The sequence below is a fragment of the Vidua chalybeata genome, chromosome 6 (genome assembly GCF_026979565.1).
Source record: "Vidua chalybeata isolate OUT-0048 chromosome 6, bVidCha1 merged haplotype, whole genome shotgun sequence".
NCBI lineage: Eukaryota > Metazoa > Chordata > Aves > Passeriformes > Viduidae > Vidua > Vidua chalybeata.
The window spans coordinates 33,904,037-33,931,957 of NC_071535.1; the positions used below are offsets into that span (position 1 = coordinate 33,904,037).

The following is a 27,921-nucleotide window of genomic DNA, read 5'->3' on the forward strand; positions in this document are numbered from 1 at the left end:
ACCTTGAAAAATGGGTGACCCATCTATTCAGATTGGTCCCTGCAATGCTGCTGCCACTGGAGGACTGCTGTTGTGAGGAACTGGCTGCACTCTGCTGTGAATGGTGTATGGAACGTGGATGGAATTTCCTCCCAGACTTCTGGCTATAGCTGGGATCTTCATTGCCAAATGGTTTACAGCCAGTGCTTGTGATGGATTTACTCCTTCCTTAAATCACATCAGAAGTGTCAATAATTTATCCCTGTCTCATGAGAGATCCTGATGGCTGAGTTCTTGGGCTCTACAGTATTTGGAGTTCCACACAACCAAGCATTGGCTAGTAGCTTTGTCTTTGAGCACTAAAAGTTTGACAGCCATACACAGATGTAAAAGTTCACATCATGGCTGCACTGCTAGAAGAGGCATAGGAATAAGTCTGACTTACATAAGGTTGACACTGATGTTATAGAGGGATTTGACAGAGCTCTTCAGGGCCTCTTCTGTAACCTGAGAGTCCCGTCTTTCAGCAAAACTCATATGAATGTGCCAGGCTGAATTACTGCTGTGAGAGTAATTGTTGTTCAAGTCACACACACAGTCAGGGCAGCAGTACTGTATAATTACTTTGCACCCCTGGCACTTTGGGATAAGTCAGGTATCAAAGGGACAGGACTGTTCTGTTCTGTTGGGTTCATGACCTGGCTGTGAGTCTGCTGAGGACCACAGTAATATTAAACAGCAGGAAGCATAAAATTGCACTGCCTGCTTACCTGCTGACTAGTCAGGCTTGCAGCTTGTCATTATATCTGCAAGAGCTTTCTTAGACCAGGTAGAGCATGATTATTTGGATAATTAAAATGAACCATTTGAGATGCATCTGGTGAAAGTTAAATATGATTCCACTGTTATTATGGGCCTTTTCCCAAGTTCAGTTATCATGGTTACACTGTGGGGATGCTGTAAGAGAAATGGGTGTGAAGGAAGAAAACTGATGAAAATGAGTGGCACTAAAAGCAAAATTTTCTATGTCTGAAAACATTTTTAGAGCCCTAATCTTTTGAGGTGAGTAGAAAATGTATTACCAGTTGAAATTTTCATACGTGAGGTCTTTGCGAGTGTGACTTTTGAGTATCTGTATTTGGGCGCTCAAAAAAACAGCCATAAGACTTTGGGAAGTTCTAGAATGAAATACATGAAAAGGGTACTGGGATTGAACTGATCTTAAACCCAGAGGGAGCTCAAATGCACTCCCCTGAGCCAGATACTGGCTTATTGCAAGGTAATTTAACAAAGTGGCAATGCTGCTACCAAAAGATCTTGGGAAGTGACCCAGGGATGATACTCCTGCATCACAGGCTTATTTCAGGATGATCTAAACCTGGCAGCTCTAGGGGCCAGATCCTGATCTGCATACCCTTCTTGCTAACCTCACATGCACTGTGAACACATGGACTTAAACGCCTCTGGCAGCTCAGCAGTTGCCTGCTTCTCCCTCCTGTCTCTGGGATCTCTGCTGCTGGGTGGAAGCAACAGTAATGATGTGCTGTTGTTGCTCCTTGAGGATGGGAGAAATGTTTGTGTATGAGGGAGAGGGGGAAATAGAGGAGTGACCTTGAAGAGCAATAACTTATTCCTTCAAGTACCCTGCTGCTTGTCCCTCCTGGTCTTCAGAGGTAGAATGGGCTGCATAGCTGCATTCTAATCTGGGCTCCAGCCATATGTTTTCAGTGTAGAGGGAGACAACTGGTTAAAAATATCCAGCAAGAGTCTAAAGAAGGGAAATAGGGGGGAAAATGGAAAATGGGCTATCAGACAAAACCTGTGAACATGCCAGTTCAAATGGCTTGTTGCTGGCATCCTCAGTCCTGCAGGAGATATGTGTCAGTCAAGAACTGCTTGCCTGCTTTGATCTCTTTTCTTTGCTGGGACATAGCTGTCACTCTCAAATCAGTCACTTGCTTGGCATCCTGCTCTCCTTCAGAAACAATTGTCACTCAAAAGGCATTTTATGTGATTGATGTCTATGCATGATTAATTGTTAAGCCATACCTTCACTTCTGCTGCCATGGCCATTCTTGCAGAAGAAAAAGTCAAGTACTTTGTTGTTTGGTCCCTTTCTTTTTGATTTCAGAAAGTCATGATTGCAGGGAGTTTTTGGTTTTGGTGCAAATGTAAAGGTGAATTGTGAAGCTGTAAGTCAATGGATCTGAACAGCTGTCAGCGGTTCAGTGCTTACGCAGAGGGCCTGTAAAAATTCTGATTAAGAGGATGCTGTTGAAATGCTAAAGCATTTGGTGTAGCATCTCATTACAATGACAATTTAAATAATGGCAAAGAAGAATATTATGTTAGAGCAAAGGGGAAAAATATACTCTTCTACTAACATCCAGAATAAACAAGATTATCTGGGAATTCAGGGGAGGATGGACAGAGGAGAGAAACTCATTGGCAGCTGATGTCATGCCCATGCAAGAGAGTAAGGATTCTGATACTGAAAGAAGGAAGCTGTGAGAAAGGCAAAGGAGATAGGGAATCCATGAGATATGGGGGGAACAGTCCATGTTTCTGCTGTAAAAGGCAATTGTCACTTTTACAATTTTGGAATTGTAATAATACATCTTGGTGCCTGAAAGTGTTTGTCATGGCAGTGTTTGTCATGGCAGTCTCTGCACCTCAGTGAGGGGAAATACTAGGATTACTGTGCTCCTTGTTAAAAAGACAGGGATGACAAAGAGCAAAGAAGATTAAGTACCTTTCCCAAGGATCTACAGCGAGTTATTGCAGAGCTGAGAGAAGAACAGGGCACTGTACAATGAGCTGTGAACTCCTCAAGGGGTGTGTTCTCTCTACTGGGGAATCAGTGGACAGGTAAAGAACAGAGAACAAAATGGGGCTTTTTTCCCAGTTATGTTGAGTTGAAAGACCTGAAACTTGTGGAGAAATTGTGAGCATTGCCAATAGTCAAGCTAATGGAAGAAGATGTAGAATACCATTTTGCAGCCATTATACTGCACTCTGTCTGGGTTGTTTTGCATTGTCTTTGTACAGTCAAAAATTTCAGTGCAGGGCAACCTTGTCTGTAAAATATGCATATGGTGGTTGTTCTGGGAGAAGCTGCAAGTAGAATGGTAAATAGCACAGGAACATCCCCCCACCTCCCACCCCACCATACTAGAAAATCCAGAAAGACATGAGCTAAGAGAAGCAAATTAGATTCAGCTTCGGAAAATGCAAGCTCAGTCATCTAGGGACATGTCAGCTCAAAATACAAGTACTATCAGAGGTGTATAAAGCAATGTGAATCTGAAATAGAGTGGGATGTGATATTGAGCAGCAGAACAGTCAGAACTCAGCTTTTTTGCAGAAAGCAGAAAACTCTTCCAAACTGAGGGAACTTTGGCTCTGTGTGCAAAGCCATCAGTGGTGTTACTTAACGAGATGGCAATTTACTTCTCTACATCTTCATTCCTGGGAGTATGGGACTATTCTTGTTGTCTATTTCTATATCAAGCAACAACAACAACAACAACAACAACAACAACAACAACAAAAAAAAAGCCAGATTTTTTTCTCCAGTATTCTCCTACTCAAAAGAGCATCTGCCACTGAAATGAGACAGGTTGCTAGAACTAGGAGGACAGTGTTTGCCTCTCTATTTTTAGTATTAAAATTTGCATAACTGCCCTCTTCATTGGACTGCCTAAGCATCGCTGAGCAACCTTGTTGAAGGTAATGAGGACCTGCCTGTGCACAGAGGCGTTGAAGGAGGCTTGGAGGGGGAGTATGCTATGTGATGGTAGTAAAGCCAAGAGAAAGATTTGAAGAAGTTTATGAAAAAAGAGTTCAAGCATTTTAAATGAATGATACTGGTAAAGAAGTCAGAACCAAACTGCTCAGACTCCAAAGTACCAGAATGCTTTGATGTCTGAGGAAGCAGAAGATTTTCTCTGCTTTCCTCATGTGCATCCTGCAGATGCAAACTCATTGCAGACCTGAGGGTATTACATGGTATGGTGTAACCAACCTGAGGAAAAGGTGTCCTTTCAGCAAGTGTGGTGCTGGTTTGAAAGACAGGTAACAAGCAAAAGAGGGGGAAAAAAATTCCAAATCCAGAATATTGACAATGCTTCCTTCCAAAGAAGGGAATTGGTGAGAAAGCCTGAGCAGGTGGCATCTGTTGCATTGAGGTGGAGCTCCTTGCTGGGGAAAGGAGCAGCTCTTTATGCCCTCCAGCAGTGATGACTTTCACCCAGAGGCTGGCAGATGGGAATGGCCATTGGGCTGCCTCGGGGCAGGTGGTTCTCTCCATTTCGCCTCTGCTTAGGGGCAGAGCATGCTGCAACACCCTTTGCTAGCTGCCCCAGGCGAGTCTCACAGTCGGCTCCTAGCTGTGGGTCCCTGTAAGGTCTGGCTGAGTGCCACAGCTCTCTGGGATATTCTCACTTGTAGTTTGGTCCTGCCAGTGAACACTGTTACAAGGGCAAGGTCACTGCTTCCACTTTATTGGAGTTTGGTATCCCTGCTGTAATGAATAGCACAGCAGATTTCTATCAGTCCTAACATTGTCATTGTTATGGCAGCTCACAAAGTGGCTTTTTCTTTCCTGGGTCCCTGCAGTGTTCTGAACCGCACCCCTCCCAGTCTCATCCAGGAGATCATTTTGGTAGATGACTTCAGCTCAGATCGTAAGTTTGGACCTATTTCCTTTACACTTACTTCTTCCCTTCTGTTTTCCCTTTTTTTTGTTTGCTCTGTTGAGTTCCCCTCACAGATTCCTCTTGTCTGTATGCAGGAGAAAAAGAGAAGAAAGTAAGTCTGTGTTTAATGTCCATGCATGGCAGAGGCCAGAGATTGTTCCTCTCTTTTTCTTTCCATTGGGTCTTCCTTTTCTGTCAGTGTGATAGTTTTTGCTAGGTTGCCAGAGATCTCTGTCAGGTTTCATTATGCACCATTTGGTGAGCCAGATGTTTAGCACAGATGTATAAGTAGCAATGCTGTACATGAGCAGAGCAAGAGGCAAGGAGAGGATGCAGCGGAGTGTACAGAAGATTGCTGCCTGGGCCTTGCAGGCAGGCCAAGGTGACACTGGCTGTCTGCCCCATGTGCCTGGGATCCCAGGTGTCCCTGTGGGAAGCTGTGGCAGAGTTACTGCTTTGGACAGCACCATACTTTCTTCTGCAGCTTGGCACAGGGATGGAGTCTCTACTGCATCAGGTCCACCAGAGCTGCAGACTGGAGGCTCTGGAGTCTTTCCCTTTGTACTGTTGCTCTTGCTCCTGGCTGTTGTGTAGTAGTTGTGAGGTGGTGGGCATAGAAGACTTCTGCTTCTCCCATGATGTATTCTAGATTCAAGGACAATCTAATTATGTACCATTTATAATGATCCCTAATTACTCCTTCAGAGCATTTTACAGATAGCTGCGAATGCCCACCTCGGCCTGCTGAGGTAAGGAAGCAATGCTATTTTGATTTTGCAGCTAAATGCTTATGTAGATTTGGCCATAAAAACAAACATTTTAAAGGTGGATGCTGACATGAGGGATTTGAGTTTCTGAGGGTCTTACAGTGTATTTTGAATAAGTACTGGGTTGTGCTCAGCTGTTTAATTTCAGTGTTTCTGAGCACTTCCAACAAACAATTATAAGTGTTCCACATTCTGCACCTAAAAATTAATTTCTTAAGTAACAAAGTGTTCCAGATCAACAGTGATGGATTCTGCACAGAGTTCAACCATAAACTCCCATTTAGGCTCCTCAGTAAATAGAAAGATTTTTAAATCTCTTTTTTTTTAAATCTTTTTAAGTCTGTCACAGTTCTTATTTTTTTCACTGGCAGCTGGATATTTGTGGATATAGCCATTTCTCTGAGACATGTTCATGGAGGCACTTCAGCGCATGTTTGAGGTCTGACACTTTGCTTTAATACTTGCCTCAGTTTCTCCAAATATACTGAGTCTGTCATCTCTGGCAAGTATCTACAGGCAGAGTGATGTGCTCCACTCCTGCAGAGTGAAGGACTGCATAAGGATTCTCATACCTGAACTTGTGACTTGGCCAAGATAAGAGCATTGCCTTCCCTTGTAGCAGAGTTCCAGCAAAATCTTGATGCTCTATAATTCAGAGCACCTGCCTCTTCCCTTGGATGATGCAGCATCTGCCAAAGTGCCAATGTAAGAGCAGTATTTCAGATTGCACACATCCTTGAGAATGGAAATGCTTGGACAGGAATGTGCTAAGAGGTGCACTTTGGCTAAGGGCCTTTGCATTCTCCCCAGAGTGCTCAGTCTGCAGGACGATGACAGCAGGAAAGTGGGGGTATGAGACATGTAAAGGAATATGGAATAAACATGGAAACTGGGGCGAATTTGATGGAGAAAGAAAAAAGAGGAAGTTAGAAATCGCTGTTCCTATGACATCTGCTAGGGCAGGAATAGAGAGAATGACAGAGAACTAAAGACTCAGTGTTCATTGGTATCTGGCTGGAGCAGGTAACTGTTCCTCTCCCTCATCTTCCCTAGGTAATGGAAATGAGGGATGCTATGAGTTTCTGGCAAGCTGCCAGCAAAGCCCTTGGTCTGGCATCCATGTGTCAATGTGCTGGTGTCTCCAAGAAGCAGATTGCGTCCCAGTGGCCTTTATTAAATAAAATCAAGCGGAAACTGCCCTGAGAACAAATGGCAGGAGAATGCCCAGATGAGGTGCTGAAGGCAAAGAGAGTAGATAAGATCACTTTGTTACAAAACTCTTTTCCTTGGCACTTTGGTGATTTGCAGTCCCGCTTCCCTGTGTTCCCTCCTTTTCATTAGTGCCCAGTGCCACGCTGCCAGCACATGCCCCATTGTTCTTGTGAAATGCTGAGCAGGGGAGATGAAGGCCTGGCTGCTCAGAGGATTGGGAAGCATGGGCTCAGCTGCTGAGGAGGACAGCAAGCAGGCAGTGCTCTTCTGTGTACTCTATAGACAACAGGATTGAGGCCATCAGGCTGATTAATGTGATGTTAAGTGAAAGCAGAATTTCCCCTCCCATGGAGAAGCAGGAGGACAATTAATTGGGGCTCTCTGTTGAAGCCAAATAATTCATGCATGTGTACTTTTTTTCCCTCCCCAAGCTGAGGACTGCCAGCTCCTTACCAAGATCCCAAAGGTCAAGTGTCTACGAAACACCCATCGAGAAGGTGAGTGTGGAAAGCTTTCTAAGTACAAAGATTTTGCCAAATTTTCCACATGACCCTGGTTGCCTCCCAGCTGCTTACAGCTGTTGTTTATTATAGTTAGTTTGTTTTTTCAGTATAAGCATTTGGAAGATCCATGGAGGGAGAACACAGTTTATCAACTCTCAGGCTTCAGGGGCCTCCTGTAATACTTAAATAATGAGAAATGGCGTCCAGAGGCCTTGACTGGAACAAAGATCACATTTTAAGATCTTTATGAATAAAGATCCAGATGTAAGTCCTGCCCTTTTAAACACAAGCTAACTCTTGCACTTTCAAGTGCAAGATAACAAGCTGTGTAGGAAACATGGGAGAAGGAAAAACAATCCAAAAGTCCAACATGTATCTATCATAAAGAGATACAATTAAGGAAAGTTTTCTCTTATATATATGCTACATGCATAAATGACTTTCCCAGTTGCTCTTTAGTTTAACAAACATGTGCTTACTTATTTCTAAAGCTGTCAGTGCACAGCAGGTTTGGAGCGTGGATCTAGAAGGAGAGCCAAAAATCACTGTTTAGCTCACAAAAGAGCATGGTCTGTAAGAAAGCAAGGAGTCATCTGAGAGCCAGGCTGATATCTCTACAGGGCAGAATAAAAGACAATTGGGAATAAAGCAGATAAGCAGTAAGGAAGGCAAAAAGCAGAGAGTAGAATTTGGCCATGGGGAGTTGGTGATGGAGGCAGCTCAATGGGAGAGTGAGTGAGCAGGCAGCAGCCAGCTGTCTGTGGGGAGTGTTGGAAGGGAAGAGCAAGGAGCCAGGTGGAAGTTCTGTGTCATGGACAGAAGTGACAGGAGAGGTCATTCATTGTGTGCTATGAGAGTTCATCTGACTGTCCCCAGGGCATGCCCTGCTCTAAAGCTGCTCTCTACTCCTGATGGAGATGTGATCTAGGAGAATCACCTGCTCTTCCCCTGCAATGGCCGCACAAAGTATTTTTTCTGAAGGAGGCTCAAATGTTTCCTTTCCCAACCTTCCTGCTCCTTTGCTGTCCTTTTCTCCTCGTAGGGCTGATTCGCTCTCGGGTGCGAGGAGCTGAAGTAGCAGCTGCTGACATCCTCACCTTCTTGGACAGTCACTGTGAAGTCAACAGCGAGTGGCTGCAGCCAATGCTTCAGAGAGTGAAAGAGGTGAGCACCATGTCCTGCTCTGGGATGGATGGAGCTGGCCTGTCCTGTGCTGTTGGATCCTCTGCCCTCGCATGCATCATCAGAACTGGTGAGAACAAGGCCTGCCAAGGTACTCCTCAGGCAGGCTGTTCCAGAGGAAGGTACAGCCTGAGCTAGATGGGCAGGAGATTCCTGATGGGATTCTGTTCTGCCAGTGTGACAAGGCAGGAGGTGCAGAGTGATGGGATGCAATGCTGAATGTTGGAACCACCAGCTTGTACCTCTTGTCTCTTGCAGGCATTGTGCTTCCTCATCCTGTTCACCTGTATGTAGGGCAGCCCCTTGGGCAGCATACATTGTGCAATTTTTCCATGGTTTCCATCTCCCCTGCTGCTGGACCCTCCCCTCTGCCTTGTCACTGCCAAGATTTTCCTTCCATTAATGTTCCCACTGAGCTGCCACCACACATCACCTGCATGCAGGCAGCTTCCTGTCACAGAGAAGCTGCCTGTGAGTGCAGGGATGTCCCCTTTGATGGTTCACTTGGCAAAGGATTGACGGAAGGCTGGAAGAATGAAAATGAGGCAGAAATATTAGCAGCTGTCACCTTGACTGCACTGTAGAGTTGGAGGGAGAGATCATACAGCTCTGCTATAAGAAAAGGCAGGGGAGAGGTGATGGGACAACTCCTGCTTGCAAGTGGCTGTGATTGTTCCCCTCTGAAAGGAGGATCCCATGAAGTAAAGGGCCTTAGGAGAAGGGGTGGAGGCTTTAATGATGCTTTGTAAGCATGTCTGATTAGCTGAATATAAGGGAGCAGAAGAAGGTGAAACTTCAGAATTGATGAAATAAAAACTTCTGCTTTTTATTCTTGTTCAATAAAGCCCATAAATGTTTACTTTACTTATTGGTCTTTAAGTCAAGCTGTAGCACCAGCACAGGGGTTCTTAAGCAGAAAGAACCTCAGTAATTTCTTTAGGGAAGGATTTAAAATGCAAAAAGCCTGTGTGCTAACTCTAGTATACAAATTTTTTAGTGAGCAGATTTCAAGTCAATCTCTTTCTAACCTACTTTCTACATTTCTGATGTACATCCTATTATAGATTTCAGTCTTGCCCTAGCCAGTCCTGGCACTGATTGTTTGGAGTAGTGGCTGGCACACCAGGCTGCCAGGTGGGTGCTGGAGTCTTAAGCTGGGCAGACACGCTCTAGCTGGGCCACCATCACAGCTCAGAGGGGAAAAAACATGAATCCTCTTACCAAGGATGTCCCATCCTAGCCAAGGGTGGTACATCATGAGGAACTCTTGCAAGGCACAAAATGAACGTTTGATAAGAAAGGCACAGATGCTGGCAGCTGTCCAATAACAAGGTGCTGTTTCTGGCATTGCCAGCTCAGTTTCATCTTACATGTCAGCTGTCACAACAGCTGTCTTTTAATGCTCTGTCTCATGATGTTGAAAAATTGTTCAACTTCTATGTACTAAAAGGATTGCAAAAGAAAACTGTAAATGTCTATATGCCTTAATGGCAATAAAATACTCACAATATCTTGATATTATAATATATACAATGTGTCATATGTATTATAAAGTTTGCACTATGAATATTAAATATGGGATCTTGATTCACAGTACTTCTTGGGAAAATGCTTTAATTAGGAGTTTGATCATTTCTAGGCTGATGATAATGAGTTAATTCAAGAATGGTTGATCAGAAGGTGTGCTGTCAATAGATAGCAAAAGCAAACACAAAACCCTTGGGATGGTGATTGATGCCCTGTGACTTGGGCAGGAAATAAAGAGCTGTATCTTATCAGCATTCCTAGGTGTTGGAGTCTGACTCCATTCCTCACATCCATGGAGTGCAGCTGGCTAGTACCCACCATCTCCATGTTTGGATTTAGTGGCCACAGATCCCTTGCACAGTTAACAGAACCATATTGGAGAAACCAGACAAAGATTTACATGGGCAACTTTCCTGATCTCTGACAGCTTTGCTGGACATTCAAGAAAACCTGACTCCTTTTTTTCTCCCCTTTCTCTCTCTCCCTCAGGATTATACCCGAGTGGTGAGTCCAATCATTGATGTTATCAGCCTGGATAATTTTGCCTACCTGGCAGCATCAGCAGATTTGAGGGGAGGTGGGTATAATGAATGGCTTATGTAAGGTAGACTTGAGGGATGGTGCATGATAAATAAGTTGTGTTCTCTTCAGCTTTCCAAGAAAATAGAGTGATGATCTTTCTGATGGGTTATCTGTCCCCTTTTCTCTGCAACTTGCAAAGTCAGATCTTTTGAAGAGTTAGAACAAAACTCAACTAGTATTTTCCTCTTGACCTTGAATCACTGTCATAACACTGAGTAGTTTCAGGACTTAGTTAATTGATTAAATATCTCACCATGTCCTCACTATGTTGCATGTACACTGGAGTCTGACAGGCACTTCCAATTGCTGCTTTGATATGCCAGGCTATCTTGTGGCATCTCCTGAAAGGCATTTACACCTCTCGACCTGAAACCCCTGCACTGTTCCTGTGTTCGCCCCACTTCCTCGTGCCCTTCTACATGGGTACACTTTTATGGCTGAGGCTCACTTCTGCACTGGTTGCCAGCCAAGGGCTACCTGTTCTTTGGCTACCCTTAGCAATGGTATAAAGTTAGTGACTGTGCTGTGTTCTACTATCCACCACAGGCCATCTATAAGTACATGGTAGTCTTGAAAGACATGGTGGGTACAGTGATCTGCAGACCTTTGTTTCCAGAATACATCACATCCTACAAAGTTCTTTATTAAAGCCTCATAACTGTGGCTGACAGAGTTTGTCTTTGGTAAAACAAACTGGCCAGGATAGAATTACATCTCAGCCTGACAACCCTCTCCTGAAGCTGTGGAGTGAAATTGAGGAGAGATCTGTAATGCTGAGGAATGATGGTGCCACAACAGAAGCTGATGAGGATAGGTTAGGATATGTTAGGATAGACTATTGCCACTTTGGGAAGACTGTGAGGGAGGTCAGGGAAGGAACATAGGGACAGCCTGTGATATAAAGGTGCAGACTATCACTGAAAGCTGACAGTACTGTTTTTACAATAAGAAAACCAATTTGCATGTCTTCTTCCTTTTCAGGGTTTGACTGGAGCCTCCACTTTAAGTGGGAACAGATTCCTATAGAGCAGAAGATGTCCAGAACAGACCCAACTCAGTCTATAAGGTATACTCTGACAGGGTACTCTTCTCCAAATAGCTTTACTAAGCCTTCACCAGCGTGGCAAGGAGAGTACAGGGACTGCCTTGCTGAGGACAAAATGCCACCGTGTTCACTTGATGATGACAAACTCTTCATGCTGTTTTCTGAATGCATTGAGGTCTATACCCTAAGTGTGAGAGTACTGCTCTCTCAATATCATATGAATAGTGATTTTTTACTATCATGTACACCACCTCGACAAGCCACCTCTTCTTCTATATGTTTGTTCTTGTGTTCTCCCTAACTCAACACTCCGAATACCTCAGAAATCTCTTTAGGGTTTTTTAATTACCTCCATCTTTCAGATGAAACCTTAAAGAATGAAGCAGATGAACAGTCATCCTGCATGGGTAAAGCAGATCAGAAAACTGAATCTTACCTACTACTGTGGGCATAGAATTACTCCCACCTATTAAATCTGCATGTCCACGGACAAAAGAGATTCTGTTAGCTGGAACAGTTGTTGCCAGCCTCACTGCAGGGTACATGGCTCTGAGATGTGTAGAACATAAAAAATCCTGATATGAAGAGTTAGGGGGCTTGTCTGTATAGGCAGATAGCTCCCTATTTGTAGTATAAAAGTACCATTTAATCCTTCTGTGTAATTTGTGAGCCTCTGTTTTGCACTCCAGAGGCAACCAGCTTGCTAACAGCAGAGCAGTACATGCAGCAGCCTGTCACACCATGTCTAATTGGTGAACACAGTCATCAAACAGTGCCCATCATTCTTTCACACTGTGCATATTTGTATAAATGCAAAAGACACAACATTACTCTTGTAGTGCTTGCAAGACCATCTAACCAAAGGCATGAGGATGATCTAGTGAGGGGCATCTCAGAAACCTGCAGCAGGCTCATGTTGCAGCTCTATTATTTTTCTCTTTTAAATGAGGTATGATTTGTGATGCCTGGACAAATTGTCTGCCCTTTAAAATTAGGTTTGTGGTGCTATATATGTGTGTGATTATTTTTTCTGGATTTCTGTTTTCTCTTCCAGAACCCCTGTCATAGCAGGAGGCATCTTTGTGATTGACAAGTCCTGGTTTAACCACCTAGGAAAATATGATACTCAAATGGACATCTGGGGAGGAGAAAATTTTGGTAAGTTCAGGATGTTTCAAGGGAATGACACACTAATCCAGAACTGCTTCCCAGCCTTCATTGCTTACCAGAGCTTTTTTTTTTGTGAGAGATCTGATCAGCATGTCAATGTAAGGTTAGGGATGTGGTCAGGTAATCCCTAAGGCGGTCAGAGCTGTATTGCTGTCAGCACAAAGTGTGTGTGGTCAGGGCTACACTCTCCTACAGGCATATGGGCTATTATACAGGAGCTAGCATAGAACAAAAAAGAAAGAGGAGCCTCCTGGTATTTAAATTGTTGCTTGTTTTTGGAGAATATTCCTCCAGTTCTTCACATGACAGTCTGTGTTGCCCCAGCACTGAAGTGGGCAGCCACTCCTGCAGCCTCTTCTTATATCTGTTCCTCTCTTGCAGATAAGTCTGAATTTCTCTTTCAGCTTGACAGGTCAGAGATATATTTTTCCTAATTAAACAAGCCTCTTTGTAAATGGAATTTGGTTACAAATAGACTCAGAATGCAAACATTTAGAGGCAGGCTGTCACCAAATGACACAAGCAAAAACGACGCACCACAGCCTTGGTCACAATGAAGAGACTAATTTATTTTTTCTGACTCCAATCTTTTATAGTTCTCAAAAGATTCCAGTGGATTGGAGGGTGAATGTGCCACCTCTCCAATGACACTGGACAAACTACCTGTACATCAAATTTCTCCGCCTCTATGAAAGAATGCAAAACAATAGGTTATTTACAGAAAGTTGTGTGAGAAAGTTCTCTACAAGAATGTAAACTCAGAAGGCTTTAGAAAACTCTTGATAACCAGGGCGACAGCAGGCTAGGGCATCACAAACATCTGAGGAATTCAGAGGCCCAGTGTAGTCTGTCCACTCACATGCTGGTTTAGCGCGTGGTGCTTAAACACATCTCCTTGCACTTAATAGTGGCAGAGATGTGCCAGGCATCTCTCTTTGCCCGTGTTGAAGGGATGCTGCAATGTCACCAGGTGTTAATGACAAAAGCAAGATGAGTGTTAAAGAGAGGTTCATGGAGACCTCAAGTATTCAGGGCATTAATTTAGAAATGGTGCAGATGGAGCTGAGAAGATAAAAGCCTTACTTTTTGTTGTCAATTTAAGTATATTTCTCTGTAGCTAACACTGAAAAAAAAATCTCTTTCTATAAGTTCCATAACTATCATAGATATGTAAATAAAACTTTTCAAAGGATTTGTATGGTGTTTCCTAGTATCTGGAGAACAAATTAGAAAGAATGAAATAGTCAGGAAGAGGAAACCTTTGTTTCTCTGAACACAGCTGGGAGAGCTGCCTCTTTCGGAGATGCTTTCTAAAACCATAAAATAATATTTTGGGCTGATAATGGACTCTCAAGGTACCACACTTTCAAAACAAAATATCTAATAATAAGTGTTCTCTGTTTTCCCAGATCTTGATTCATTTTTATGGTATTTGTTATATTAAAAAGAGATATTAAATGGTGCTCGCATTGGAATCTCAGCAGTCCTAGTAGCATCAGCTAAGCACTGTGGCAGAAGTCACAGGAAGCCTTTACCCAGGCATGAAGATCCCCTCCCTTATCTCCCTCAGGAGCAGAGACAAACTGAGCTCCTTGCCATCACTAGCTCTGCTCCAGCTGCAAAGCCAGCCACTTGGCCATTCTGCCAGCCTCTGAGCTGTGACTGTGTAAAAGCTGTAAACCCTAAAGACGGAGAAGGAATATTTCTTAAGGCTTTTCTCTGTCTGCTTCTGCCCACCTGGGAGGCCAGTGTTGTAATTTGGTCCATATGTCAGTAGCATGATGCTAAGTAGAGCTCTCTGCCATAAGTAGCAGTAAATTATTGGCATGCTCACAGCCATTCTTCCATATAGAGGTGATCAAAACCACAGAATTGCGCCACAGAATTTGCTTCATTCTCCTTGAAACAGTTCTTGTAAAGCCTGGCAGTGGCTGGGCCAGGCTGTATGTGACTCAGCCACATATACAGGGCTTGCCAGTTCTGCCTTGTTAAGAGGTTTTTCTGTAAATTCAGTGTCTCCTGTCACTTGTCCCTCATCCTCCATCAAGTCTGTTGCTGCTGAAAGCAGAGGGATAGAAACCAACCTGGATTTGACAACAAAATGTATTAATTTTCCTGAAGAATTCAGAATGGCTAATTTAACCTCTTAAAAGAGAGTTTACAATATTTAATTTAAAACTGGGTTTTCTGATCAAAGAAAAATATTAATAAAGTTCTGAAACAGTATTTATACTAAATACTACAATTTTGAGTGGGAAAGGACTGTTTGAATTAGGTCCTCATTTGCAGATGAGGTGAGTGGTTCTGTCTAAGATGGTGTGAGAAATGCTGTCTTTGGAAATTGATGTCACTTTCAAGTTACATATGCCAGACTGAGAGTTCTGGTTTTGTTGTAGGCCAAAGTGAGTCAGAAGCTCATTCCAGAAGAGCAAATCTCAGCTGGACACATCACCAGACAAAAACTTATGTCTTGGTTTTTTTTTTGTTTTTGTGTTTTTTTTTGTGTTTTTTTTTTTTTTTTTTTTTTTTTTGGTTTGTTCCTAAAACCCTTCCTCTCTTCAAATCTGGAACTCACTGTTAAAAAATCTGAAAATAATTAGGTCTGGATAAGAGTCAGGAGAGAAGAGCACTAGTAAGAAATACTACAAAATGCAGTCTAATCAAATGAGATTTTTTACTGAGAAGCCACATTAAATACACCATCTCCCCCCCACTGTGCAACTCACTGTTTGAACTACCTCTCAGTATGCAGAGAGGAAAGCTGTGGAGAAAGATGAAGGTTGGGAATATGTTGGTGTGTGTACATGGTTTCAAACATCCATTAGATCTGGATACATAATTTCTTTTCAATTTCTAAGCATCAGAGCTGCATAAATCAAGCATTACTGGAGGGAGATCCCAGCTGAGTAAAGTGTTTGAAGTAATCAGTCTATACAATATGAAGCCCTTTTGGTAAAGACGACCAAACCACCCAGCTAATTTTCATTTTTCTCCTTCCTTCTCTTTTCATCACCACATTAATTGAAAGTGGAAAACCCCTCTGGTGTGGTAGCGAATAAAACAGTGAGGACAGACCCATAAGCTTGAGCAAGGTCACGTACCTTCTGTGATGGAAATAAGTGCCTGCACATCAAAGCTCCATGCTCTTCTAATCCTTTAACAAAATGTTGAATCTAGCTTCAGGATAGGGTGTATTTCTTCAAGTAGCAGGATTCTCTCTGTATTTTCATAATCATTCTATATGAGACTGGTATCTGCTCTGAGCAGTTCCCCCAGCAGCAACTGCAACACAGTCAGTTGCTCTAGTTCATTAGTAATAGAGCCAACCAAAATGAGAAGAAGGAACTATTGCAGAGTGGATAATATAGAGGTATGAGGGAGAGGACATAGCTCTAGACATTCACTCCTTATACCCTCATTCTTTTCCCTTGTCTTCTAAACTCCCTTTCTTCCTCACATGATTTGCTTTACACAGTAAATTCTTCCTTTTTAATTCCGTCTATGTGCAGGGATGAGAGTAACAGAAGTCTGAAACAGGGTGTGTGTGTGTGTGTGTGGGAGTGGTCTCAGTCTGCTGCCAAATGCCATCCTGAGGGCCTGACATCCTGAGCAACCTTGAAGACCTGGCTGAATGCAAAAGTGTCTCAATGAAATGAGACCAAAGAGGAGCAGGACTGGAGAAGGCTTGGAAGTCCCAGAGCTGCAATGGTTGCCTCCATTTTAACAAAGGGAGGACAGTTTCTCTGCTCTCACCATGGCATTGCTTTCCCTGATTTTGCTGTTGCAGGCAATACACCTAGAGCAAATTGCCCTTCTTGGAACTGTTGCAGCTGTATGACTCTTGGGGTCTCTTCCAGAGCTCTCTTTCCGAGTGTGGATGTGTGGTGGCAGCTTGGAGATTGTTCCCTGCAGTCGAGTGGGACACGTGTTCAGGAAGCGCCATCCCTATGACTTTCCTGAGGGCAACGCGCTGACTTACATCAAGTAGGTGTTGGGTAGTTCCTGGTAGCAGCCAGGCCACCTTTGTGTTGGGCATGTCTAAATAAGTCTGAATTCTTTGTTGTGCTTTTCCCTGGTAATGGAGAACAGCTTGTGGCTGAGCATCTGTTCTCAGGGAAGGATGAGTTGCTGTTTGCTGTGAACAAAACCTGTTCCCTTCTCTGCTGTTGGTATTAGAGTCTCTCATTGCTTCTCAGTCTCCGGTGAGGGGCGTGGGGAGCGGTATGCTGGCCATTCACAGGTGCTGCCCTGCGACATGTGTGGGGGTATCAGCAGCCCTTGGACATCTCTGTTGTCTCTGAGCTGTACGTGCTCTAAGATAAACCCTGAGGACAACTTCTACTGCAGGACAGATGGGAAGAGGAAGAGATGAGATGAAGTGCTTGACAATGAAAGTGGTCAAGCACTGCTTCAGGGCCCCAGAGAGATGGTGAAATCTCCATCATTAGAGATTTCAAAACTCAGCCAGTCAAGACCCTGAACAACATGACCTAATATGAAGCTAGTCTGATTTGGGTGGGAGGTTAGAGGTTAGAGCTGCTTTCCAAGCTGAATTATCCCATAATGTTATTCAAATCTGGGAAAAGGGATACTGTAAATGGGTGTGATGGTGACAATCAGGCCTAGTGTCTCTGCAGAGGAAGTATGTGTGAAAAAGTCATGGTAAACTATGACTAATAAATTTTTAATTTCTGAAGTGTTCTTGCAAGGCTTTGTAGACTTAACACAATCAATCTCTATGCATCCATACTGCCTACTCAGTTTCGTGTTTGGGACTGTCCCCCACTACCTCCTAGCAGACAGGCCTTGGGTCTGCCCACGCAGTGCCTGCTCACTGGGAGGGCAGGTTCTGCAGCAAAGCTTCTCCTCACACAGCATCTGCTCACCCCCGTGCAGGAACACCAAGCGCACAGCAGAGGTGTGGATGGATGAATACAAGCAGTACTACTATGAGGCCCGGCCATCGGCTATTGGCAAGTCGTTTGGAAGGTAAGCTGCCCCAGACCTTGGTAGGAGGGCTCTGGTAAACCCCTTAGTAGCAAGAAATAGTTTTTAGGTCTTCTCTGGGGCAAAGTGTGAGAAATAGAGGTGCTCTGAATGCCTGGCTTGCCAGGGAGGTTGTAGCTTGAGTGTCTGGCTAATGAGGTTTGCTTCTAATTCACTTAATTTTTTCCCTGGTAACGCTGCATAAATCATTTGTTAGCGGAAGGCCAAAGGGATCTGTAATGAAATTAAAAGACCAGACATTTGAAGAGGCTAGACAGGAATATTTCTCTATCACAGCATGCAGCTGCTGTGGAAATGTGAGCTGTATCTTGAGCTTGAGCTCAAGTTCCTGTGCAGATGCAGAATCGCAGGTCAAGCATGGGCTGGCTGGCACATGGGGCATGTTGCACTTGGTGCGCTCCCCACTTTCCTGCTGGATGGAGGGTGGTTTGCCTGGTTTGTAGGGCAGGAGAGAGCATGGTTGATGGTAAGATTTAGAAACACAATCTGCAGAATTGTGCTTCTTATAGCACCTTTGCTAAAGCTGTTTTCAGGCCATGTGGGATTCACTGTTATCAGCTTAACAGTTCTCTGTGACCCAGAAATCAGTGATGGATACCAAACCTGGGATGAGAGGAGAGCTTGCTGTCTGCTCTTCAAAGTCCTATGACTTCCAAATAAATGTAAAAAAACCAAGAGAGCTTGCTCATTTCTGTGGGTTTTATCTGCCTCTGAACAAAAGGCTATTGTTGTATCAGTGTAAGGACTTGGCAAATGTGGTTGTATCTCAAATGTATAGCTGCTTGCACAGGATAATGATGCGTCTCCTACTTATTTATGACAACCAGATCACTTTTCTTGCTGTACACTTTGCTTTATTATCATGATGCATTACATATCTTCATAAAAATTGCTTTGCCTACCTAATTTATCAGTCCTTCAGCTGACTGCAGCAGCTGGACTGGGACCACATAGTAAGTAACCCTGCTGCTTGTGAAGGAAACCAGACTATTGCATATTGTGTGTGGATATACTGCTCATTTGTTTTAGTGGCAAAATCTTCAGTTCTTGTTTAGACAGACTACCTAGTGACTTTACTGGCAGCATTGGCTGAATAAAAGCTGGAGCAAAGCATAAGACTTTGAGGCAAATTTTCAGGCAATTTCCTGTAGTAACAGTTCTGTGAACCTGCATTAAATCTAGATTTTAGGGTGCAAATGCCTTTGACACCATCACTGACAATTTGCTCTAAAATGGATCCTCCTTCCCCTCAATTTTGGTGTGAATATAAAATCTCAGAACATTCCCCTGCAGTATGTGGCCTCATGTATATGTACAATGGCCTATGTGGGCTGAGGATGGAGTGGTACACGGGTACCATTGAAATTCCTTCCCAACACACAAATGTAGTGTTATAGCCTAAAGACGAGAATTCCTGGTTTCGCTGCTCAGTAGGACTGCTGCAGGGAAATCCTCTTCTTCAGCCAGCTAAAGCCAAACAAAACAGCAGTGGGAGGACTGCCACAGCAGGCAGCTACCAAGATGTTAAGTTAATCTCCCCTTTTACTCCTACCCTTTCCCCAAACTTCTTAAGAACAAATAATTAAGTTCTTCAGGTCTCAGTTCTCCAACCTGGGCCTAGGCCTGCTGCCATGGCTAGAGACAGGCTTTAGCACACACAGAAGAATCATCTGTATGTACCTGAGCACAAACACTTTCTAGGCCTTTTCAGCAGCTGATGGTTGTGCAGGTTTCATGGTATGCCTCTACAGGGGCACTCAGAGGCACAAACACTTTCCTGATCATACAGCAGTTTTACTGCAATGTGTTATTTAACAAAGTAGGACCTGGGCCCTGCCATTGCTCTGAGCCAAAGGAAGTGCAAGAGCAGCTCTCTGAAGGTGTTTGTTTTCCATTCCTATTTCCTGCCACTTGCCTCTCTCCTCGTCTTCACCTCAGGTCACTGCTAGTGCTCTGAACCCAGCAACAATTACATGGGAGAATGAGTAATGGCAAAAACTAATGTAATTTCCCTCAAACCTCCTGGCCAATCTTCATTGTTCCCCTCCCTCCTGTTCACTGCCTTATTCTCAGCAAACTCCCTGTGTTTCCAGTGTTGCAGACCGGGTGGAGTTGCGACACAAACTGAACTGTAAATCCTTCCAGTGGTATCTGGAGAATGTCTACCCTGAGCTCAAGTGAGTCAGTTCTTCGCTTGTAGAAATCTCTGAGGGATTTGGGAGGTGGGTCACAATGAGAAGATGAGCCTTGACAGTAGTGGGCTTGGAAAAGGTTTTCTCTGTTCTTTTTGCTGAGAAACCTCCTGTGTTTCCTGGCTTGTATTATCACAGCTCTGCAAAAGCTCTGCCTTCTGTTCTGCCCTACACAGCTGTCCCTTGGAGATGTGCAAGAGTGGTGTTTTCAGAGATGTGGGGTGGAGACAAGTGCCAGTGCACTACACCGCTCCCAGTTTTCACTTGGTCTCTGCCCACTGGATGCTCTGTCTGGAGGGAGTTGAGCCAAGTAGGACTGGACAGCCTCAGTGCAGAGGTTTGGGTGGTTCAGAGAAGGCTCTAAGGAATGCCAGAACCAGTTGTCCCTGTGGCTTCCCCTGCCCTGGGTCAGGACACAGTAGTGTTGTGTCCTTGCTTAGCAGGGAGACAGCCTGGGTAGAGCTGTGTTGTTGACCTGTGCAAACCAGCACACATCTTTACACCTCAGTAAAGGCAACACATCTTTACATCTCAGTCTGTGTCTGTGAGTGGAGGCTGAAACATCCAGCTGTAGTCTGGCCTTGACAGATCTTTCCTGCATTCCTACCAATGAGGCAAGAATATGTGTTATCTGGGGAGAAGACTGAAAAAGGAGGAGGAAGAAGCAGAACAAATCAGTGTGGATATGGCTTTTTGCTGGAAACAGCCTCTTTCAGAATTTCAGAATAATCACATTAAACTGCTTAGGGTACCCCTGAAGATTCTGGTATGCCTTCTGAAACAAATCAGTCCTCTGGCCAAGTTCTCACTTGATTTTTGCCTCCTCTAGATATTTCCAGTGGACAGCATGATATTGTTAATTTTCTGTCAAATATAGGAAACTGTGTTTCAGTCGGGGCCAATTAAGCCCTTATAAATGTGGAAATACTTTGGTAATTTCTGTGTATCAAGTACCATGCAACTGTCATTTTACTTCAAGGATTCCTGAAAAAGAGTTGATTCCGGGAATAATTAGACAAGGAGGAAACTGTCTGGAGTCTCAGGCACAGGATATCACAGGGAATGTGTTGGCTGGCATGGGAAACTGTAAAGGGACCGTGAACAATCCACCTCTCACTCAGGTAAGGCAGGCTTCAGTTTGGTGCTTTGCTCCTGCTCCTACTCTTCATTTCCTGAATGAAGAGGTATCTCTGGCCTTGGTGGGTTGATATGAAGGAAGAATTTGACCCTGTAATGATTTTAGTAGTAAGCAGAAAAAGAAGCCCATCTCTCAGAGCTCTGTTGGCTCAACAGACTCAGCAGTCAGGCATAGAATATGAAGGTTTTCATCACTTAGAGACAGTAAGTGTTTAGATGCTCAGGGAGTGACATACTCATTGAGAATCATTTTGGGCCTGTGCGTGGCTTGTACCCTGGCGTGTAGCTATGAGATTTTTTTGGGGGGATTAGAAACATTCCTTGCTCTGCCAGCTCAGCTGTAGCTGCAGATGACTTGAATTGTGCTGTATTGCAGATGTTTTCCAGTATAAAGCACAAATGGAGTTTAAATAGCTGACCCCAGTGGCAGTAATGTGGAGCAGCTCTCCTAAGTGCAGTGGAGCTGTGATGGTATATACAAGCTGAAGATCTGCACTCAGACTCTCTGTTGGTGACTGAAAGCAGGAGGGAAGCAGCTTGAGAAAGTGAAGGGTCACAGTAGGGTATTTTAAGCCAGAAGTTCACATCTGTTCACATATTCACATCTGTTAACTGTTGTAAACTAGTTTGCAGCCAGCATTCAGTGTGCCATTTAACCTGACTCATTGCTCTTTGTTATTAGCATTTGAAATCTCTGAAACTTACTGCATTTTGTATTTCTTCCTTGGGGAAAGTATACTAGTAACATTTGATTGGAACAGGTATCCATCTAGTCAGAGGAAGGAAAAAATTAATCAACTTGTCCCTTATGCATGCTGGTGATATATGGATATGCTTGCATGTGTTTTGCTTTGCTTAACAATCTATAGGTCCCAGATACCTGTTAGAGAACATGTCTGCTGTGCAAAATATACAGAGGTAGTTGCACGTCATGTATGTCAGGGCTTGGGATCCTCCTTGCTTTGTAGGCCTGAATCTATAAAGCTGCAGAGCCAAGAATTGTGTGAGTTCCAGGGTTAATCAGACACCTCAGATAGTGAGGGGAGCCAGCTGCAGGCTTTGAAATGGTCATGATGCACCAAGGCTGAGCATAAACTTCTGATCAGGTGGCATCTGCTGTGGTAGTCTTCTCAGGGAGCCTTTTGTAGGAAGAGAACAAAAGATGAAGGTTTTTTAAATATCTGATAGAAAAAGCTCCCTCTCCCTCATCTGATCACTGTTGGGATCCTAATGGAACCTTTCTTTTTCTTATTCTAAAGGAGTGGATATTCAGTGACCCTTCAATTAGACAGCAGGACAAGTGTCTTTCCATTGCCTCCTTCTCTACTGGTTCTCAAATCACATTGGAAGCTTGCAATCAAAAAGATGGCAGACAGGTGGGTAACTGTGCACCTCTTTCTAATGCCTTCATTGCCACATGCCAGTGTACCTGCATCAGCGCAGCCAGCAGGGGCAAACCCAGTACTATCACAGCACATTAAAGTCCATCGTCTGCATCTCCCTCTCTGGTGTGTTTCCTAAGCTTGGATGTATGAGAGAGTGTGTGACCAAGCAGGAAGTGCAGGATGTGGGTGTCTGCTCTGCCTGGGCCCTTGGCAGCATGGTTGGCTCCAGCTCAGCAGTGCCCCAACTTTGCTTCTTATTGCTGACAGGGGGACTATGTACAAATCACAAACAGGACAGGACTGCTGGGGAATGCACCTCGAGCTGTTTGTTTTCCAGAATCAGTCTCATTACATCGTTATGACAATGGGAAGATGCCAGCAGCTCACATCCCTGGCAGCAGACAAAGAACTTAACGTTACAACTCACTTTAAAAGTTTTTTGACCAATCACACAAAGCAAAAGCATATTGACAGTAGATTTATCCAACCACCACAAGCACATGTACCTTTGTTAAAAAAATGCTTGCTTATTTTGAATACAATGCCTGCTTGTAAGCCTTAAGATACAATGCACAGAGCTCCATTATTAAGCTTAGAACTTCTTAATATCTCGCTAGATATACTTTTCTGTAGCTCAGGGAGTTATTCTATCCAAGCGTTAATACCCAGACTATTGTTCTATTTGTCCTTAATTTTCTACTCCTTTTATAACTTTTCTGCTGACAAATCTTATGGCTACTGCTTACCTCTAATCGCAGTTCTGCTGTCTCTGAGGCCTGCCTTTTGTAACTTGCCCAAAACCCTCTGATTCCCACACTTCTTGGATGAGTTTATGTGAAGCCAGATTGGTGCATGAATGAAACATAGCACCAAAGAGAGGTAGGTGAGGCAACTGCTTTGAGATACCTAAAGGAAAGGTGGATGTGTGCTATCATTTGTTTATTTAATTTGAAGTGAGATACCTGTGTTCTTCTTTGTGCTGTCTTTGGACATGTGAGCAGACCATTAAAACTGAGTGCATGCAACTCATTTAAGAGATACTGACTGGCAAAAAGCACTGTATGTTCCAACTGAACCGCTCCCTAGAGGAAAAATACACAGCAGCAATGTTCCTAATAAAATGCAGCTCCCTGGCTTATGCTGTTTCCAAGATGTGCATCCCTAATCTGTCAGGACAAATCAATCCTTTTGCCTTACAACACTAGGTAAGGGATGGCCTCTGCAATGGTGAGGGTGCCCTCAACAGAGATGTGATGTGCCTTTTTATCAGAACCAGGCAAAGCATAAAAGGGAACACCACAACACTGGCAGACAGCAGATTGGACTTGTTTCATTCCTAGTTCCCATGCTTCCCTCTACACCAAGAGAGAGCAATTTTTCTGTCATCTAAGGCTGTGCTGACTCTTTGCTTTCTGACATGTCTGTTGTTTTGATAGCCCAAAGGTAGAAAATGGCTCAGCTTCAACCAGTTCTCAGCAGTATTTTCTTTTTTCAGTACTTTCTAATGCAATATGAATCCTTGAAATTAGTTCTTCCCAAAAGAAAGCACTGAAATCCAATCCTGCCATTTATGGAAAACCTGTGTAGACTTTCCTCTGGAGAGTTGGTTAATGCAGAAATGCCTTGAAGAATTGTCACCATGAATACACTGGGAAAACTCTGAGTTTGGATTAATCTGCAAGGGTATCCCAGGTGGGCTGTGCTTGCCTGCTCCTTTTTCTTGTTGGCAATCACTCATCCCATTGCTGTGTAATTAGGTCACTTAGTTTCTCCTTATGTGTCTCACAGTATTTTCCTCCCTGGCAGCAGAGAGGACTTTAGCAGCTGCCAAAATCAGCTGTCTTTCCCTGCTTCCTCTGTCATGGAAGGACAAGGGTCCCTCAAGGAGGGTGGAGTCCAAGCTGCATCAGAAGCCAGAAGAGAGATTAATCCACAGTAACACAAGCAGGTTTATTCTGCTGCTGGAACTGGATTTATTGAGTCTTGATGTGTTGATTATATACAGGCTCATTATAAAGACATACACACACTTAAGAGTGTGAGCTGTTGTTTTCCATTACCTTATGTGAGCAAACTGCACTTGCACTAAGGACTCGACCTAGCAGATGATTTAACCAGCTGACTCTAAGCAAGGATTTTGTTTAAGCATTTCAAATAATTAGAGACTGATTTGAATTGCAGCTGCCATTCCAAACTGCCTTGCAGCTGAATGGATAAGGTGGGGTGAAGTGGGAGAAATGCATTTGAATTTTTAATGTAATTTGAGTTTAAATGCTCTTAAACGTTGGGGCCTTTTTTGTAGTCCCAAATTCCCATTTCAGATTTCTGCTTATAAAGCCAATTCTACTTGCAATGCTCAAGTTTGTTGTGTTCCTAGGGAATGTTGTTATGGTTCTTTCCTTCCATAAACACAACAGTAATTGTTGTTAACACCGACATTAGATTTTAATTAGCTAGAAGTCAGTCATCTTGTAAACTATTCCATTCTCTCTCTTCCTGAAATTTGAGAGGTTAATTTCCAAGAAAGAGCAAAGCTGGAAGGAACAAATTCCCTCAGCTGCCTTACAGCTTGCCTTGTCTCCCCATGAACACTCACAGCCCAAAGTGCAGGTGCTGGAGGAGAGCAGTGCTTCCAAACTGTGCTTGAGTGTACCCACTTCTCAGTTCAAGTGGGCTTCTCAGAAAGTCAGAGGAGCTGCAGCTGAGCTACTTTGCAAGTCTGGAAATGACAAGTAAGAGCCCTGAGTATGTGATGTGGTCTGAGTGGAGGAAGGTGGGCGTGGGCAACTTGCATCACACTCATCACACTTACAGTATTCTAAGTAATGGAAGTCCAGCTTTGAACATGTTTCCTGTCACTGTCATCAGAGATCTGTGGTGAAAGATGTTTGGATTTTTCTGGATGTAGATTTCATGTCTGTGTCTGAGTCATGAAAAAGCAACCTTTCTGACAAAAAATGGTATATGTGGTAGCTTTGGTTTTTAGTGTCCTGGGAGTAGATTGGTTAAATCATTATGACAGCACCATATAGCTCCTAAAGTTGATTTCTGCTTTCAAACATACTGAAGCTATGCCCATGCTACACAGCTGTTCTGCATTAAGCATGTCCCCAAGACAGATAATTTTTTTGTTTATTTTGAGTGCTAAAACCAGTCCATCTGACATATAGGTAATATTCTAGCAGAGGCTTTAAAGTATTGTGATTTGTGTTTAGAGTATTACCTCAAAATAAGTCTAGAATTTTGCAAGCAGGACGATATGAGACAATAGTCACACTTCAGATGATTTCTGATGCTGTCAGGCTTCCTTGGGTTGAAAGAAACCAAAAATGAAATCTATTTGGCAACATGATCCTGTTGATCATTCAACAGCAACAGCTGGCACTGCTAGCAGAAGACCAGCCAAAAGCTATTCTGCATAATCAGAACTAGATTTCAAACCAGATGGATGTTATCCATAATGTTATTTGGAGAATAGCATTTTTAGTTGAGTGCACAATAAATTATTGCCTTCAGCTTTGTTTTTTGGCTCTGACTGACAGTAGGAGTGGTGTTTTAATTTGTGTTATAGTGAGGACAAATAGAAGGCAAAGTGAGAGTCAGACCCTAAAACAAGAGAATGAAAATGAGAAACATTGGCACAATATTCCCCAACAGAACAAGAAATGCTGAGAAATCCTATTAAACAGCTATATTTCATTAAAATGTTCTGAAGGAATGCGACCTCAGCCTGAAAATGAGGACACTGAGTGTTCTTGTGAGACAAACATTATTTGAAATCCTGTGTCCCTTTGTATGTCATTGGGAAATTTTTCCCACTTTACTTCTCAGTGAATATTACCTGAAGATGAATGCAACTTTATATAGAATATCCAAAAAGAAAAGCAGAGAAAGCCTGTCTATTTTGAAAGCACCTGACTCAGCACCTTCATGACAATAAGTAGGTAAAACAATACTGGCAATATGCCATACCTTGAAAGTAGTTTTCAGGAGACAAGAGTTTCTATTAGTTGTGATTTAGTTTTACAAATTTAAGTGCTCAAAGGAAGACAGTACTTGCTGGATGCTGATGTGAGCTTTTCCATCTTCTGTCTCTGCTCATATATTTAAAATTTAGTGCTTAAGACCAGCTTCAGGCTGCCCATGGCTCTGCAAATACACTCAATTACAACTTACAACATCCTTGGCTACTCCAGTTATCAGCTCTCCATACATTTCTGTTTGAAGCGTCTCATGAACAAAATTTGCCTTTCTCAGCTGTGCTTCTTTGAACTTGGCCAATTCCATTGTTTCACAGTTAGGATTTTGAGAGAAACCCTGCACTGCCTGGATTACTGGGGGTTAAAAGAAAACTTTTGGTTACCCTGAAAAATTAGACGATTGTAAACAATTTCAGTTCTTGTATATATTGGATAGAAGAATACTGGCTATTTCTCACTTCCCTCTTAGTTATTGCATGTGGAATGCTTCTATCTAGCCACCTAAAACTAATTTGAAATGATAGATAAAAAAGTGGGAGAGAGAGATTTGCAAAAAACTGGGGGGAATTTTGAGTTGACACTGGGGAAGAAGATCAAGACACAATATTTCAAAGAAAAAATGGATTCTTTTTTTTTTTTTTGTCTCCATCTTCACTCCAAACATACTCTGACCAGTAAACTGTATTATCTCCATCTGCACAAGAAAGGGAGAACAAAGAGGATTTTCAAGCCAAAATTTCTCAGATTGTGCAATGTCTGTGTCTTCCAAAAGCTCTCCTTTCATATACAGTTGAGTCATAATGTCTGGGTGTAGAAGAGAGGACTCCCTGTAACGTGTATGCAGGAGGTTTCTACTCCTTATTTTTTTTCTGAAGATGGTCATTACTGCTATCATTTAACACTTACCAGTCCAGGCTTCCCTTGTGGTCTGTGGAGAAAGCTGGGTCCTCCCAGAATGGGCCTTTACCTTGCACCCCTCCATAACTATGTCACCAGGCAACTAGTTTAGACTAAATTGCTCATTTCTGAGGTGGCTGACAGTGGGAGATGAGTGTCCTATCTCCTGTTTCCATCCCTTTCTACTGCCCACCCTCCTGAGAGCTCTGAGATATGATGTGTTCCTGCAGGGCAGACTCTTGGGCTGTCTTTGGTAATCCTGAGGTCTGCAGTCAGGCCTTTTGAAAGGTTCAGGTGAAGTCAGGGGAGTTGCTCTGGTATCTCATGAAGGGCAGAAAGGCAGTGTGTCTGATCCAAATAAAATTTGTCATTCTGAAAATATCCCATACATTTGAGATGAGAAGCCCTACTTTGGCTTTTACTGTTAGTGTGCTTTATAACATCTACATACTTGGCACCTTCCTGCAGCCCAGATGAGCCTCACCTTCTCTCTTCCTCCCCCTTCCCTATCCTTGCCCCACTTTATTTTGAACAAAAGGATCTGGGGTGACTTGACATTCTAGGCTTTCCAGTGGTGTGACTCACTGGGAAGCTGATTGATTTTGTTAATAGCAGTAGATGTGCTCTGGGGAGTATTTGCTGGTGTCCTGCTGAGCCTG

General features: G+C 43.3%; 1 protein-coding gene across 6 annotated transcripts in view; it reads left to right on the forward strand.

The window, feature by feature from the left end:
• The window catches only part of GALNT16 (polypeptide N-acetylgalactosaminyltransferase 16), a 76,471-nt gene that overhangs the window by 42,773 nt on the left and 5,777 nt on the right, over positions 1-27,921 (forward strand). For all 6 annotated transcript variants that reach the window (XM_053944820.1, XM_053944821.1, XM_053944822.1 and 3 more), the window contains 11 exons: positions 4,597-4,664; positions 7,087-7,152; positions 8,201-8,322; positions 10,357-10,444; positions 11,431-11,515; positions 12,549-12,652; positions 16,522-16,648; positions 17,561-17,653; positions 19,765-19,848; positions 20,843-20,984; positions 22,260-22,376. In XM_053944820.1, the coding sequence (XP_053800795.1) occupies positions 4,597-4,664; positions 7,087-7,152; positions 8,201-8,322; positions 10,357-10,444; positions 11,431-11,515; positions 12,549-12,652; positions 16,522-16,648; positions 17,561-17,653; positions 19,765-19,848; positions 20,843-20,984; positions 22,260-22,376 (1,096 nt within the window). The remainder of the gene's footprint in view (positions 1-4,596; positions 4,665-7,086; positions 7,153-8,200; positions 8,323-10,356; positions 10,445-11,430; positions 11,516-12,548; positions 12,653-16,521; positions 16,649-17,560; positions 17,654-19,764; positions 19,849-20,842; positions 20,985-22,259; positions 22,377-27,921) is intronic.